Source organism: Procambarus clarkii, chromosome 8 (assembly GCF_040958095.1).
Source record: "Procambarus clarkii isolate CNS0578487 chromosome 8, FALCON_Pclarkii_2.0, whole genome shotgun sequence".
Lineage (NCBI taxonomy): Eukaryota > Metazoa > Arthropoda > Malacostraca > Decapoda > Cambaridae > Procambarus > Procambarus clarkii.
In genome coordinates, this window is record NC_091157.1 from 16,975,673 (window position 1) to 16,993,662 (window position 17,990).

The window sequence follows — 17,990 nt, forward strand, 5'->3', positions numbered from 1 at the left end:
TCGCTACTCGAGTCTGCGCATAGTGAGCATGAAGGTGGGATTAATATATATATATATATATATATATATATATATATATATATATATATATATATATATATATATATATATATATATATATATATATTAACACACACCCACACACTGTGTGTGTGTGCTTTTGTAATTACTTTTGTCGTGTAATTGTTGTGTGGTTTTATTTTTTTTTTTTTTGCAAGAGAGAGTGAGAGGGGCTTTTGTTGCGACCGCTTGAGCATGAGTGCTGGAGGGATTTATTAATCTCTACCCGCTTGTGTTCGTGTAAGCTAACGTGGACTTCATGATTTCTGGAAAGTAAAGTCTTTTATTTGTGTGTTATTAAGTCTTGTTAACGAGTTTCAGCTCTATTGTTTTCTTTAGATTGAACGGTCTCCTTGCTTGATACAGGAGAACTGCTGCTTTTAGACTCCCTCAGCTGTATTAAACATGCTACAGGTGAACCACCTCTATCAAACATGCTACAGGTAAACCACCTGTACCAAACATGCTACAGGAGAACCACCACCACCAAACATGCTACAGGAGAACCACCACTACCAAACATGCTACAAGTGAACCACCACCACCAAACATGCTACAGGAGAACCACCACTACCAAACATACTACAGGAGAATCACCACCACCAAACATGCTACAGGTGAACCACCACTACCAAACATGCTACAAGTGAACCAACACTACCAAACATGCTACAGGTGAACCACCACTACCAAACATGCTACAGGTGAACCACCACTACCAAACATGCTACAAGTGAACCACCACTACCAAACATGCTACAAGTGAACCACCACTACCAAACATGCTACAAGTGAACCACCACTACCAAACATGCTACAGGTGAACCACCACTACCAAACATGCTACAGGTGAACCACCACTACCAAACATGCTACAGGTGAACCACCACCACCAAACATGCTACAAGTGAACCACCACTACCAAACATGCTACAGGTGAACCACCACTTCCAAACATGCTACAAGTGAACCACCACTACCAAACATGCTACAGGTGAACCACCACTACCAAACATGCTACAGGTGAACCACCACTACCAAACATGCTACAGGTGAACCACCACTACCAAACATGCTACAGGTGGACCACCACTACCAAACATGCTACAGGTGGACCACCACTACCAAACATGCTACAAGTGAACCACCACTACCAAACATGCTACAGGTGGACCACCACTACCAAACATGCTACAAGTGAACCACCACTACCAAACATGCTACAGGTGAACCACCACTACCAAACATGCTACAGGTGGACCACCACTACCAAACATGCTACAGGTGGACCACCACTACCAAACATGCTACAGGTGAACCACCACTACCAAACATGCTACAGGTGGACCACCACTACCAAACATGCTACAGGTGAACCACCACTACCAAACATGCTACAAGTGAACCACCACTTGTAAGCAGAATGAGCAGAATTTACATGGAGCAGAATGTAAAGAAACGTTAAAAAAATATTTTACGTTTTTTTTTGTTTGTTTTTTTATTCAAAGGATCATTGAATGTTTGGGAAAGAGTAACGATACTTTTTTTGTTTTGTTTTAAACTAAATGGTTCACAGAGTAGAACATGGAAGAAGGAAATTTTTATTCTGTGGGTCATTGTCAGGTTTTCGTGTCAACAGAGCAATTTATTATACAGTAGCAATCTATTATACAGGAGCAATCTATTATACAGGAATGAAAATATAGTCTCTCGCGTTCCAGGAGCATTTTTAAACACTTTTTTTTAATGTATAATGTTTGTGTCAATGGTGGCAGCTGGTCAACTGTCATGGTTGTTCATTATTGTCATGTTATGGTGGGTAATATTGCCGTAGTTATGGGAATAACAATGATAATAATATTTATAATTATAATTAATAATAATTAAAGAGCCGAATCCTTCAAGTGATATTCATCAATCATTCGACGTGGGCATGCCATAGACGGCACGTGTGCCAGAGGGTTGTGTATTCTCCTGTGTAACTACATAATGACAGTCAGAGGGTAAGACCAAAGGCTGGTGCTGATATAGATGATTGTAAACTTAATTTTTCAAAAGACAAAAGACGATGAATATATCAATGAAAACCCCATTAAATCTATTTTGATGACCACGTTGGCAAAGTTATTTTTGCTCCTCATAAAAGCAAATTGGTGGCTATATCACGGAGGTAGGAAATATATCGCCCTGTCAAATAAGTAAAGCAAATACAGATATACAACCCATTAATTAGCATATTAGGAGTAGAAGCTCACGATCCATTGGCTGGACTGTCTACATAGCCACTGTAGAGTGTGTGTGTGTGTGTGTGTGTGTGTGATGTTATTGAATACGATAGAAGGACCAGATCAATGATTCTCAAAATTTGTTTTCTCACTTTTATAAATATGGCCTGTCATTGTGATAGGCATTTCATTGATCCTGTCAACATTTTCCACAGCAAGGTTGAAGTGAATATAAGTTAGTTATGTATACGATTGCTCAAGCTAAGATGGTTGAGGAGAAGTATTGTGACCCTAGAGATAGCGAACCTTCTGCAGATTCCTTCCTTCCTATGTTCTTATGGTAGTTGGGGCTGTGTGCTACATCTTCCCTCGTGGTCTTCAAGATGGTAGAATGTATCTGAGTGACAGCTGGTTGGTAACAGTTAGTTTAAGATTGTTTGAGATGTAGTGCTCCGCCGATGTCTAATCTTTGATGAATTGTCGTTGTATCATTATATTTTGTTGTTGTTTCGGCTAAACCATCCACACCACTCCCACACATATTCCCACACCACCAGTACCTTGTACCACACTCTCAACACCTGTCATGCACGCTTCCCACACTCACAATACCTTCCCTCCACACACACTCACACACTCAAAATACCTTTCCAGACCTTCCCCTCACACTCCCACAACACCATCCCTCACACCCACAACACGTTCCCACACTCCCACAGTACCTCCCCCACAGAGTCAACAAGCCACCAATGGCTAACTGCACAAGGCTTGTAAGTCAACACACCGGCCCCAGAGCTCCTAGAATTAAGCAATTTTAGTGATCATGTTTTCTCTGTTCTAATTTAGACATTTCATGGCCATCACGCTGCTGGGGCTAATGACTAAATATTTCTTGGGAAATGTTTACAGTGTGAGAGATTGATGTGACTACTCTGGCAGTCACATCAATTTTCCATTCTACCCAAATATCTTCTACCATTTGGAGGGTGAAGAAACACTAGATCACTTAATCCTTCCATTTTAATCGTTTGACTTTTTGTCATCGATGTGACATCTTCAGGAGTACACTGTTGCACTATACTGAGCTTACAACGTTGTTGTTGTTTTAGATTCAACAACTTGGAACATAAAGTTCCAAGTAGCACGGGCTACGGTGAGCCCGTAGTGGACTTACTTGGCACAGGAGCAGGGCTGTAACTCTACATTTATAAATGTCTAGATTTTTCCTTGTAAGTGTAGAGTACACCTCAAACTACGATTCATCTAACCCCCTTAATCCTATGGAACGGCGAAGGATAGGGTGAGGTGATTGCTGCCTGACTCTGACTTCTAGCTGTCCACCAGGTCTTACATCTTCCCTTTGGGTCAATGGAGGACCATCAAACAGTTGTATGCTCGAAGTCGAATTCATCTGGATGTTGATTACTGGTGTCAGCTCCCGAATGAACACAGCGTCAAGCATACGAAGCCTCCTACGATAGTCGGTGTGTGTGATTAGTTGGATCGTAAGAGGCAATCGGCAGCTGACACCAGTAATTAACATTCAGATTAATTCAACCGTGTGTAATTACCTAAGTGTAGTTACAGGATGAGAGCTACACTCGTGGTGTCCCGTCTTCCCAGCACTCTTTGTCATATAACGTTTTGACACTACTGAAGGTCTTGACCTCCACCACCTTCTCCCCTAACTTGTTCCAACTGTCTACCACTCTGTTCGCGAAAGTGAATTTTCTTATATTTCTTCGGCATCTGTGTTTAGCTAGTTTAAATCTATGACCTCTTGTTCTTAAAGTTCCAGGTCTCAGGAAATCTTCCCTATCGATTTTATTAATTCCTGTTACTATTATGTGTGTGTGTTTGTTTGTTTTTTGTTGCTTACAGAGAGACAGACAAATTAAGAGAGAGATAACGGAGAGAACGAGAGAAAATCACAGACCAACTCACTCAGATATGGTGAAAACAGTTTGATGAAACAGGAAACAAATATCATTTGCTCTTAAAATTTTAGTAACAAATTCGATGCCAATAATAAAGCCAATTGACGACGATAATAATAAATATAATAACAATAATACAATTATCTGAATTATATTTTTAACAGGAGCAATGATAACAAACAGCAATAACCCAAAATATAACTTAATAAAGTCTTAAACTTACATAAACAAACTTACACGAGACACTCAAGTAAGTCATCAGTAAAGACAGTGCCAGAAGTCCCTGATGACAAGGGCGGCGACCTGTACCGCGGGACTCACAAAATGGTCCTAATAGTGAACAAATACTGCTATGAGCTCCTGTTGGGGCTCAGGACCCCCCCCCCCATCCACCCGTGGCTAGTGGTCTCTCTCTCTCTCTCTCATGCGGAGCGTCAAGTAACTCCACTTTTATCTTGGTAATTACAGAGCCAATCACTGATTAATATGGACACTAAGAGAGATTTTCGCACGCACACGCCACCACTTGTACACGCACATGGGTGTGTACACGCACACGCTACTACTCAAGGTTAAGAGGTGGTCCCATGAACTGAAGCTCAACCTTCAAAAGTATACACACACACACACACACACACACACACACACACACACACACACACACACACACACACACACACACACACACACACACACACACACTCGACCACATAAAGTTTTTGCGAACTCTTAAAATTCAGAGGATTATGGATCCAAACATCCAGGGGTGGGTGTACCAGGTAGGATCAGGGAGGGGGTGTATCAGGGGTGAGAGGGGGGGTGTCAGGGAGAGGGGGGTGTCAGGGGAGAGAGGGGGTGTCAGGGGAGGGGGGTGGGGGTGTCAGGGGAGAAGGGGGGTGTCAAGGGAGGGGGGTGTCAAGGGAGGGAGGGTGTGGTGTCGTCAGGGGAGGTGTACTGTGTTTGACGGTAATAAGCAGTGCGGGTGAGGTGATAATCCAAGGTTGTTGTCGTTTTAGATTCAGCAACTGGGAACCAAACCTCCCAAGCAGCACGGGCTATGGTGATCCCGTAGTGGACTTACCCGGCACAGGAGCGGGGATGTAATTCTGATGGCATAATCCAGGGGGGAAGTGAACCCTCTTACATGGTAATAAGCACTGTAGGTATACCGATAATCACAGAATATATTAAACGTTTTAAAAACATATTAAACATTTAAACATTATCGTTTTTAAAACGTCACTACCGTCAAGCAGGCCAGTGAGGGCTCCAGGGGACAGAGGGCGTTTAGCATCATATCAAAGTCTTACAATTAACCGATAAAACCTTTGATTTAAGGGAACAAAAGGAGAGAATCCAAAGCTAGCTTACAGTGGTGTTTACATTAATGTGAAGTGTTTGAATACATGTATATAGGAGCACTGAGCGACTGAGTTTAATATCAGCTTCGGTCTCTGTAGGTTAGGGAAGTAATTGTTCTCAAATTGGGAGCATTAACGAATCTTATCACTGAGATAGACCTTTAACACGAGAGAGAATAATCTATTCCTCCTAAATACTTTCTCATATTCTGGATATACAAATTATTGCCAACAGAACCAAAACATCTAACATAACTTAGGTATAAATATGCCAAACATTATAGTTGACCAGACCATACAATAGAAGGTGAAGGGACGACGACGTTTCGGTCCGTCCTGGACCATTCTCAAGTTGACAATCGACTTGAGAATGGTCCAGGACGGACCGAAACGTCGTCGTCCCTTCACCTTGAGGAACAATCAAGTCTCAAGGAACAATCTCAAGGAAAAGTCTCAGGGAACAGTCTCAAGGAACAGTCTCAAGGAACAGTTTCAGTCTCACCTCTGAATCAAGTTGTGTAGTGAAGTGTGGGGCTGAGGGAGGGGGGGAGGGGGAATGTGGGGAAAGGGGGAGAGTGGGGGGGAAGGGGGGGTTATGGCACAGGTGCTGAGACGGTCAACTGTAGTAATGGTGATGTTGCTCACCATGCAACATGGTGAAAGGTTAAATTTATCTTCACTTGTTGCAAAGGTGGACTGGGATGCTCTCTCTCTCTCTCACTCCCTCTCTTCTCTCTCTCTCTCTCTTACTACTCACACGCCACATAGGTGCCCAAGACAATTATCTCCAGCTAATCTGAGCTTAGCAACAATGCTTTGATGTCTTCTATATTTTATGTAAGGCATCTTGCCAGTGTTTACCTTGTGTGTGTGTGTGTGTGTGTGTGTGTGTGTGTGTGTGTGTGTGTGTGTGTGTGTGTGTGTGTGTGTGTGTGTGTGTGTGTGTCCCATCCGACCTTGCCCCCCCCCTCTCTAGTCTTCTTCCAAACACCCCTATTAGACCACACTAATTGGCCTCCCATTGTTATAACACCCCATCAACCCCCTTCTTTTTCCCTTCTTTCCCCCATTCTCTCTCACCTCTCCCCCCATCACTACCTCCTATCCCTCCCCCTGTCCTTCCCCCTACCAATCAGCTCCACACTCACACCGTACACAGGAGAGGGAGCCACGCTATTTTACCAACGTATGTACTAAGCAAACCAATTCGAGGAGCAATCATGCCACATTTTCTTGACATTTTCCGCGCCAGGAGGCAGGGCGCCCCCCAAACGAGACCGTGGATAAGTGGGCAGGAATAAACTTCATTTCATGGACACCGGTTCGAGCCTCTGGCAAGCCTAGAAGAGGCCTTTGAAGCCGCTGGTGGCGTTTGCAAGATCCCTGGCGCCTGGGGGGTATAGTGGCCCTATCCTTGCAGCCTCCTGTAAGGAGGAATATTGGCCAACATACTGGGATATGTTGGCCCACCTATGTGGGGCACATGTTGGCTCGCCTATTGGCGAGGTTATCCCACATACTGGGGGGATATTGGCTCACATATTGGCGATTTTGACCCACATTTTAAGGATTTTAGCAAATATATTGGGAATATTGGCACATATTTTGGGGCATGCTGCCTCACATATTGGGAATATTGTACCCCCCACATATTGAGATTAATGCCTCACATATTAGGAATGTTGTCCTGCATGTCGGGTTACATATATTCACCCACATATTGGAAATATTGGCCCACATATCGTGTTATATTTCGCATTTTTGGGTACACTGAACTTTCAGATTTTCTGGTAATAATTATAGTGACTCCCCCCTCCTCCCCTCACACTTGTAGTGAGCCACAATCCCTTCCATTTCCTGCCCCTTTCCATCATGGTTATGTCACGTTTCCATTCCATTTCTCCTCATAGTTCCCTTCCCTTCATAATGGGATGTTTGTCCATTTCCCTTTCCATCTCCCTTCAAACTCTTTCAGTTCTCCTAACTGCTGGGTTTAGTAAGGTAAAGAGGCACAAATAGGTTAATAGGAGGGGTTGAAAGAAATGGGTTTATTGGTTTAAAGAAATAAGGGTTATGTAGTTTAAAGAAATGGGGGGGGGGGATTATATGTAGTTTAAAGAAATAAGGGTTATGTGGTTTTAAAGAAATTGGTTGATAGTGATGAAAAAAATAGGTTTATGGGGTTTAATGAAATAGGTTTATGGTGTTGAAATAAATGGGTTAATGGGACTGAAAAGAGGATTCAGTGACAGATCTTCAAAAGGCTGAGTCCTTAGCGTAATTAAACACCTGTGAAGCCGTGTACTAATTAAAAGTATTTGGGTCGTATCACACAGTCGGAGACTGACCCAGCCCGGACTCTTCAGTTGTCACAACGTACCAAAAAATGATGTACTAAATTGGCAGAACCCAACCTGACCAAACCGTTGGAAGACCTTTAGCGTAGGAAACGTGATTGTGAGCCGCTATGTTTTACAGTACATTATATTTGGCCCGATTGTGTTTTTGATGTCGAAATAAGAAGGATTGGGAGGGGATTATTCAGGGGAAAGCGCCAAGCCATTACGACTTTATAGCATTTGGAAAGGATCAGGACCAGGATTTGGGATGGAACGGGGGGAAGGAATGGTGCCCAACCACCTGTGGACAGTCGGGGGATGGGGGGATTGAATGCCGACCGGCATGAAGCGAGACCGTCGCTCTACCGTCCAGCCCAAGTGGTTGGACAAGAGGGGATTGGGGAAGGGGGGAAAGGGAGTTCGATGTTCGTAGATGGGATGTGTCGATGGGGCTGACTAATACATCATTCACGAGTGGATGTTTGACGTTTGGATAACAAAGCACATGGATATGGAGAATATTCCGTGTGTGTGTTTGGACTTAAACCCAAATGTGCATGAAGGAGAGTGTGTGGACAGGTGTAAATATTAAGAAAGAAAGAGGAAGAGGAATACAAGATTAGGTTTAAATTGAATTCACGTGTATTAGAGGTAGAGAGAATGGTAGACATAGGAAGAAACAACTGAAATGGAAATATAAAAATAAAATCATATATACGTAAAATTCGTGGAAAATTTTGATGGATTTTTAGGATTATTCTCAATGACTCAACGTTGTAGGAAACAAAATATTATATATATATATATATATATATATATATATATATATATATATATATATATATATATATATATATATATATATATATATATATATATATATATATATATAAGCGGATAACTGGGAATGATACGGACGAGTGCTATAGTGCAAATTTTCAACTCCCTTTCTTACCCATAAAAATAAACACACCAATATAACCTGAATTCCTCAGGCCAACCTGTGTGTGCGTGTGTGTGTGTGTGTGTGTGTGTGTAACACCAACAACAGCAACATCAACAACAGTAACATCAACTGTACCCGAAAATACAACAGCAGCAACCAACTAAAACAAAAAAAAATAACGGAATAACATATAACAAAAACAGAGAGACAAATCAAACCAAAGCAATAAAACCCAAACAACAAATAAAGTAAAAAAGCAACGAAAACATAACAAATAAATCCAAAGCAACAAATAAAGCCAAAACAACGAAAACAATGGCATCAGTAGAAGTAATAAATGATGGAATAGCAAGAACAACATAAAAACATTTAAAGGAGAAGCAGCGACTGAAGCACAACTTGAGAGGCTCCTCGCAGGAGGAGAGAAGGAGGAAGAGGAAGAGGAAGAGGAAGAAGAAGAGAAGGAGGCAGAACAGGAGGAGAAGGAATAGAGAGACACAACAGCAACACCTCGTGGCCACAATATTGGAAACACCACAAACAGAAGAAATATGGGGGTATAGGAGACAGAGGAGGAGAACAAGAAGGGGAACACACGTCGAGCAAGTGAAGGAGGCAAAGGGTATAAAAGAGGGTAGAGGAGAGAGAGAGAGAGGAGGAGGAGACAGTGGAGAAAGAGAGATGGAAAAGAGAGGAGGGGGGGCAGAGAAAGAGATAGAGGGAGTTAAAGAAGAGGGACTTAGAGATCCTGGAAGGTTCTTCGAGACATACACAAAGAAGGGTGAGTATGGGGTAGATAGAAGGATGGAAAGGGAGAGGGAGAGGGAAGAAGGGAGAGAGAGAGAGAGAGAGAGAGAGAGAGAGAGAGAGAGAGAGAGAGAGAGAGAGAGAGAGAGAGAGAGAGAGAGAGAGAGAGAGAGAGAGAGAGAGAGAGGACCAGTGTGAGGGTGTCGCCGTGGACCCGCCGAGTGTGTCAGTAGTGAATAATTCTTGGTTGATGCGTCTCACAGTCTTCCGGTCCCGCCTCTATTACTCCTCTAGGAGAGGAAAAAGAGGGGTGGCAAGGAGGAAGAGGCGAGTAAGAGATTTCAGTGAAGAGAGAAAGAGAGAGAGAGAGAGAGAGAGAGAGAGAGAGAGAGAGAGAGAGAGAGAGAGAGAGAGAGAGAGAGAGAGAGAGAGAGAGAGAGAGAGAGAGAGAGATAGAGACACCCCTCACCTTTCCCTACCCTCCCTCCCATCCCTCAGTCCCCATCCCTTCACCCTCTCCTCTCCCTACCTATCCAGAACCCTACCATCCCCTCCCAATCTATCTATCCCCCCACTTCCTTTCATATCTCCTGTCCCCTTCATCTTAATACCGTCCCATCCACTCCCCCATTAGTCCCTCTCCTATGAAGCTCCTCCCCTCCCTCCCTCCTTGAGCCCTTCCAGCGCATCATCCCTCTTCCATCCCCCTCCCATGGACAGCACTTAGGGAGGGGGTGGGAGAGAAACAAGCACAATGAGTTATTGCCAGCATAAATCGAGGCTTAAGCACCTTGGCCAGAGTAAAAATAGAGTGGCTATTGAGCTGGGGGGGAGGGGGGAGATGGGGAGGGGGGGATTGGGGGAGGGCTGGGCAGGGGTGGCAGGGGGGGAGAGGGGGAAGAGACAGGGGGGGTTAGTGGGGGAGGGGCACAAGGGGTAATGGAACAGTAAGGTAGGGGGTATATTGTGAGAAAGGGGGTGAGGTAAGATTGGTGGGAAAGTGAGGGGTAGTGGGGAAAGTAAGGGGGGGTTAGGGGGGGGGAGAAGTTAAAGGAGGTGTCTGTGGGGGGAGGGGAGGGAAGGTAAGATTCGGGAAGCCAAGATTGGGGAAAGGGAGATGGGTGGTGGGGAAGAGGAGGGTAGTGGGAAAGGGCATAGGCGTGGGTAGACGAGGAAGGTAAATAGGTAACAGGAAAGGAGTGAGGATAAGGGAAAGTGGAGGATAGGGAGAAGGGAGGGAGGCAGGATGGAAGAGATGACAGAGAGGACTAAAGTGAAGGGACGACGACGTTTCGGTCCGTCCTGGACCATTCTCAAGTCGATTGTGGCCGTCCTTCTAAACACTTTCCCAACGTCAAAAAAAAAACTGTAGTACTAAAGTGCCCCCCTTATCCTAACCTACCAGAGGAACCAAAACAGAAAACGAGACAGTACGTCAATTTCGCGAGCCGCTACCAGTATCTAGTACGACAATTTTTGGCCGTAGGTAGAGTGTACGTCAAAATGTGACCTATTAGGAGGACGGGTTGGATTACAAACGACTGCTGCGAACTCAGTGAGTACTTTATTTACTCCAAGAAGGATAATATTTTCACAAAGTATATATCTTAAAAGAAATTCAGGAACACAAAATTCGAATTCTTTCTGAAAATATAACTGTCTTCATTCAAGTAATCAAACTGGAATTTGCTTCAACAATAAATTCTGATCCACTCAATGGATTCATAACGAACGCGGAATTTTCTGGTTTTCTGGCGTTGAGAGAGAGAGAGAGAGAGAGAGAGAGAGAGAGAGAGAGAGAGAGAGAGAGAGAGAGAGAGAGAGAGAGAGAGAGAGAGAGAGAGACCAAGCAAGGTCCTCGTGTAATTTATACAGAGGAGAAAATCCATCATACAGAAACTGAGTGCCGGATCAGATTTACACACACACACACACACACACACACACACACACACACACACAAACATCCGAGACGGTGATCGCTTCTCCGTCGAGTGATGTATAAAATTTGTAAGACAAACTTCAGATTTTCTTCTGCACCGTCAGGTCAGGTCAGGTCAGGTCAGGTCAGGTCAGGTCAGACGACATGCTGGCAAGACTAAAACGCTCACTTGGGCCGAAAATCACAATATAACTTAACATTATGATAACCTATCCCCTGAGGGAGAGGGGATATGTTATCATAATATCTCCTGGGGTGGCCCGGGGGGGGGGGGAGGGGGGATGATGGGGGAATAATTGTGTTTTATTTCATGTTTGTTTCATTTGGTCTCTGTCAGAAGGTTTGCAACAGCTTCGGGGAGGGGGGGGGGTGTCGTTAGCGTCAGTCTGTCAAGTTAAGCATTACTGCGTCTGGCGAGTCAATGGATTGGGTGATCTTATTATCCCCCTCTCTCCCACCGGCTGCTATTTACCTCAGGGAGTAACTTGATAACCAAACCAGCTTTCATTTCTACTGAAATTTCTTCCTAGGCTCAGGAATATGTACATCGGTTGAGTGACTGTTGAGAGGCAGGACCAAAGAGCTGAAGCTCAATCCCCCCGCAAGCACAACTAGGTGAGTACACCCCCCCCCCCCACACACACACACACACACACCCTGATCGGAGCTTTCACAAGTGTGTACAGGTGTTCTTTCACAAGTGTGTACAGGTGTTCTTTCACAAGTGTGTACAGGTGTTCTTTCACAAGTGTGTACAGGTGTTCTTTCACAAGTGTGTACAGGTGTTCTTCCACAGGTGTGTACATGTGTTCTTCCACAGGTGTGTACAGGTGTTCTTTCACAAGTGTGTACAGGTGTTCTTTCATAGGTGTGTACAGGTGTTCTTCCACAGGTGTGTACATGTGTTCTTCCACAGGTGTGTACAGGTGTTCTTCCACAGGTGTGTACAGGTGTTCTTCCACAGGTGTGTACAGGTGTTCTTCCACAGGTGTGTACAGGTGTTCTTCCACAGGTGTGTACAGGTGTTCTTCCACAGGTGTGTACAGGTGTTCTTCCACAGGTGTGTACAGGTGTTCTTCCTCAGGTGTGTACAGGTGTCCTTCCAACGACGCGTTATGATATCTTAAAATTAAAATTTAAGTAAACATTCGAGTTGACAAATTTCACTTTATAAGAGATGACTTCCTCGTAGACTCTTCAGTACTTCCGCGTGTTTCTTCAGAGAGGATGTGCTACGACAGCCGAGATTAATGGGAAGGAGAGTAATAAATCAGAGAGAGAGAGAGAGAGAGAGAGAGAGAGAGAGAGAGAGAGAGAGAGAGAGAGAGAGAGAGAGAGAGAGAGAGAGAGAGAGAGAGAACGAGGGGGGAGTGTAGAGAGGGCGCCATGGGCAAGCGATGAACCACTTCGATACGAAACCGAAAATCACGTTTTCGAATCTCTTTCAGAGCAGAAACAGTTTCAAAACCCATGCCATCAATGCAGGGGGACAGCATTGATGGCATGGCTAGGATACGAATGAGGATTTGATCTGTCTAATCTACTGTAGCGAAATCCGTCCAGTACACCCACCCACACACACACACTCTGACACACACGCACACGTAACTAGAGCCAACCAACACTGCACCTAGACAGGTTAACGCTCTCTAAACTCACGTGTAATCCTGCAGAGGTGAGACCATACGACAAGACGGTGGAGATCACGGAACTGGAGGTGCCAGAGTCGCCCAGGGCCGGAGACGACGTCACCCTCACCTGTCGCTTCAAGCTCCACGGCAACGGACACAACCTCTACACCGTCAACTGGTGGCGGGGCAAGGACCAGTTCTACACCTACAAGGGCACCAACCTCGACTCCAAACATGCCTTCACCTTTCGCGGTATACAGGTGAAAGTGAGTAGTGCAACCATGCTTTCTTGCCAACCATGATATCTTGTAACCATGCTTTCTTGCCAACCTTGCTGCCTTGTAACCATGTTGGCTGTCAACCATGCTGCCTTGTAACCATGCTGGCTGACAACTATCATTCTTGTAACCATGTTGGCTGGCAACCATGCTGCCTTGTAACCATGCTGGCTGACAACCATGATTCTTGTAACCATGTTGACTGGCAACCATGCTGTCTTACAACCATGCTGTCTAGAAACTCCCTATAATCCTTCATTGAGGCGACGACACTCCATATAAACCATCACATATCCACCACATTAGGCGACTACACCTCTATAATCAACCAATAAGTTAAGAAAATACTCAGAATCTTATACAGTGTTAGATAACGAGATCTGATCTCATTCCATTCCTTGCGAGGATCGCTTTCACGAAACTAATGTTTAGTGTTTTGATAACACAATATCGCTATTATTATTTTGTTCCCAATGTTTTCCTAGATGTCTGGTCATGTATTTATATACAAAAATTGAATATGTTTAATAGATAAAGCACATGTTTGTTTGTTAATAATTTAGATATACTGTCTTTCACATTCTCTCTCTCTCTCACTAGGAGGAGGAGTCGACGCGGGAGTCAGTTGTACTCAAGAACGTATCTGAAGACACTTCAGGGGTCTTCAAGTGTGAGGTGATGGGTGAGGGTCCCTCCTTCAGGACAGCCGTCAAGACCAAGGTCATGAATGTCATAGGTGAGTGATGGTGGAAAGGGAGGGGGAGATATAAGGATGGGAAAGGTGATGATATAATGGATGGGACAGTATATTAAAACAAATCAACCAAGAAATATGGCGCACACGACAAAACATGTTAAAGTAGAATTATATACTTTAACAATTATATACTGCAAAATACCCACATGACCAATGGGAACACTGTTGTCAAGTCACACTAGTACACTATAACAGTATCTTGAGAACAAAATGTCTCAATTTAAGACAATATGGCACAAAATAGGCCAACTTGGCCCTCTTCTCTAACATTGCAACATAAAATGCAATTGCTAAAAGGTGTCCGCTTCCCCCCCGTCCCCCATCTAAAGAAGGAAACTGAATTAATACCAACCCGGCCCCACACAATCAAGCAGTCCTCAGTCTGTGTTCCACTGGAATGACCCAATACAGCTAAATGACCGAGGGACGAGAAGCAACTATGGCCGGGAACTGGCCAATTCCAGAGTCCGGCTCGGCTCCGACCTTGGCACTCACATACATAGTTGGCATTGTTCATTTAAGCTGGTAGATTGGCACTCAGGGCAGGCCACTCTGTGCTATGGCTATCGTTAAGCTTGACTCCCCTGTTTCTACGTGTTTATGGAAGTCTGTCTGTACGTCTGTTTATAATGGTGTTACAGATCCGGCCGTCTGTCTGTGTCTCTGTCTGTCTCTGTCGCTCTGGGAGACGGGGAGGAGTAAGGCAGAGAGAAGGGCGTGAGGAAGATGATTGACGTGCAGTAAACAAAGGAAAGTGTGAGCGGGTGTTGGGAGAGTGGAGTGTGTCGGGGAGAGAGTGGAGTGTGTCAGAGACAGAGTGGAGTGTGTCAGAGAGAGAGTGGAGTGAGTAGTTGGTGAGAGAGTGGAATGTGTCGGAGAGAGCTTGGTGTGTGCCAGAGAGAAGTGACAGTGAGAGAGAGTGGAGTGTGTCAGAGAGTTGAGTATATCAGAGAGAGTGGAGAGTATCAGAGAAAGAGTCAAATATGTATTAAAGAGAGAGAAAAAATATGTCGTTAATTCAGTGATGGATAAATGTTTGGGATTAGAACCACAGAACCACGTAGGAATAAAGAGATTAATGTGTGCAGTAGTGGAGAGAGGAGTATGTGAGTGGTAGATATATAGTGGCAGAGATTGGGGGAGAGGGAGGGGGATTACATGAGTGGGAAGGGGGGGGCAAGGGGAATACAATATGAGTGGGAGTTATAGAGGTATATAGAGTGAGGTATGTACGTGTAAGGTGAGGGGTAGAGCCCGTGGGGTATATGAGCTGGGGTGTGAGAGGGAGGTGTAAACTGAGAAAAGACTGAGAGAGACAGACAGAGATAGAGATATTGATTGATTAGTTTATCAATAACTGACGTGTTCATGCTCTTACAATAGCACTTAGAGGGCAAGCACTTTCGTTTTGCCCTCTAAGGACGGAGCTAAAGACCTGCTTCACTACTTCAAGTGTTGCAGGTTATTGAGCTCTCAACCATAGAGGGTAATTTAGTTGAGGATTATAAAAAGGACACTTCAGAAATAATGCTAACCAGCATATATTATTTTTATCTTTCCTCCATAGACAGAATTAGAGAACGTTCACAACACTTTGTGCACTTTGGGACTCTCAACCACAGACAGTAATAGATGTCCTTTTTCAAGTTCAAGCTATAATTGCATCGCATATTACATAGTAAAGCTTTGATACAGCTTCAATATATCAAGTTTTCAAGTATTCAGAAGATATTTAGAGAGCTCAACATATCTCAACCCACGGGGGGGGGGAGGGAAGGGGGGCCCGAGGCGGAAGTCAGCCAATATGGAATATATTCTACGATATAATGTTCAGAACATATTTTTTTGTTACATTTTCACACCGTTGATAGTGAAAGAGAGGGATGAGGAGGATTATACAGATGAGAGGGATATGGTGAGGGGGAGGCGACGCTGGAGAAAGGGATGTGTAAAGTGCGAGAAGGATGTATGGGTGTTGAGATAAGGGTGTGTGTGTGAGTGTAGGACAAAAAAGGTGCATTAGGTGTAGAGTGGGGTGTGAAGCGATAGAGAAAAGGGTGCGAGAGGAGATGCAAGGGACGCTGTAGAGAGGTACAGAATAGTTCATCAATTAACCTCTTACTCCATAATAACAAGATGAGCAACAGCACACACACAGTACACCCAAACACAGAGATATTTCACAGTGAAGAAATCCACAAGGGCCGTTACGAGGATTCGAACCTACGTCCGAGATCATCCCAGAAGCTGCCTTAATCGACTGAGCTACGACATGGTCAAAATCTCTGTGTAACAGAGATATTCCATTCCGGGATTGACTTCCCATTCATTACCGATACCTTGAAACTTTTATGTATGATTTTTGTTTGGGGGGGGGGGCGTGAACATCTAGTTACACCTAAATGAATAAACTAGCATTATTATTCATCCCCTGTTGTGGAATCTCCCATGGTTATAGCTCAGTGATCTAGACAACCAGCATTTCATGATAACTATTGAGCGTAGCCTCTCCGTTTATTAAGATATTTTAACAAATTCATTTCGCAAATTAATCAAATACCAAAAGGGCCTCGTTAGTGCCCACCTAATCACCAAGATTGCCACTGAACTCTTACCTCAACCATCAGGAATGACACTTTAAAAACCTTGCTGTATAGCCACCTAGCCATAAATTATCTTACCGAGCCATATGGGTGTCCCCTTAAATCTTAATCCATTCATGCAGAAAGGCTCCTAACCACCTATCCCCCCCCCACCTATCCATCCCCAGTGCCGCCGAGGACCGTGGAGGTACACTCCTGGGCCGACCCGGACCCGCCCACCTACCGTGCGGGTGAAACTATCCAGATTAACTGTACGGCTAGAGGCGCCAAGCCCAGAGCTCACATTATGTGGGAGATCAACGGAAGACCGGTGAGTTGTGGTGAGTTGGCGGCCATGGTTGTGGTGAGTTGGCGGCCATGGTTGTGGTGAGTTGGCGGCCATGGTTGTGGTGAGTTGGCGGGCCATGGTTGTGGTGAGTTGGCGGGCATGGTTGTGGTGAGTTGGCGGGCCATGGTAGTGGTGAGTTGGCGGGCCATGGTTGTGGTGAGTTGGCGGGCCATGGTTGTGGTGAGGTGGCGGGCCATGGTTGTGGTGAGTTGGCGGGCCATGGTTGTGGTGAGTTGGTGGGCCATGGTTGTGGTGAGTTGGCGGGCCATGGTTGTGGTGAGTTGGCGGGCCATGGTTGTGGTGAGTTGGCGGGCCATGGTTGTGGTGAGTTGGCGGGCATGGTTGTGGTGAGTTGGCGGGCCATGGTTGTGGTGAGTTGGTGGGTCATGGTTGTGGTGAGTTGGCGGGCCATGGTTGTGGTGAGTTGGCGGCCATGGTTGTGGTGAGTTGGCGGGCCATGGTTGTGGTGAGTTGGCGGGCCATGGTTGTGGTGAGTTGGCGGGCCATGGTTGTGGTGAGTTGGCGGGCATGGTTGTGGTGAGTTGGCGGGCCATGGTTGTGGTGAGTTGGCATGTTGGTGAGTTGGCGGCCATGGTTGTGGTGAGTTGGCTGGCCATGGTTGTGGTGAGTTGGCGGGCCATGGTTGTGGTGAGTTGGCGGGCCATGGTAGTGGTGAGTTGGCTGGCCATGGTTGTGGTGAGTTGGCTGGCCATGGTTGTGGTGAGTTGGCGGGCCATGGTTGTGGTGAGTTGGTGGGCCATGGTTGTGGTGAGTTGGCGGACCATGGTTGTGGTGAGTTGGCTGGCCATGGTTGTGGTGAGTTGGCGGGCCATGGT

General features: G+C 45.1%; 1 protein-coding gene across 1 annotated transcript in view; it reads left to right on the forward strand.

Annotated features, from left to right (window-relative positions):
- Window positions 1–9,549: 9,549 nt before the first annotated feature.
- Window positions 9,550–17,990, forward strand: part of LOC123753186 (uncharacterized) — a 47,298-nt gene continuing 38,857 nt past the window's right edge. The window contains exons 1-4 of the mRNA XM_069319417.1: window positions 9,550–9,649; window positions 13,231–13,454; window positions 14,067–14,202; window positions 16,994–17,136. Coding sequence (XP_069175518.1) covers window positions 9,550–9,649; window positions 13,231–13,454; window positions 14,067–14,202; window positions 16,994–17,136 — 603 coding nt within the window. The remainder of the gene's footprint in view (window positions 9,650–13,230; window positions 13,455–14,066; window positions 14,203–16,993; window positions 17,137–17,990) is intronic.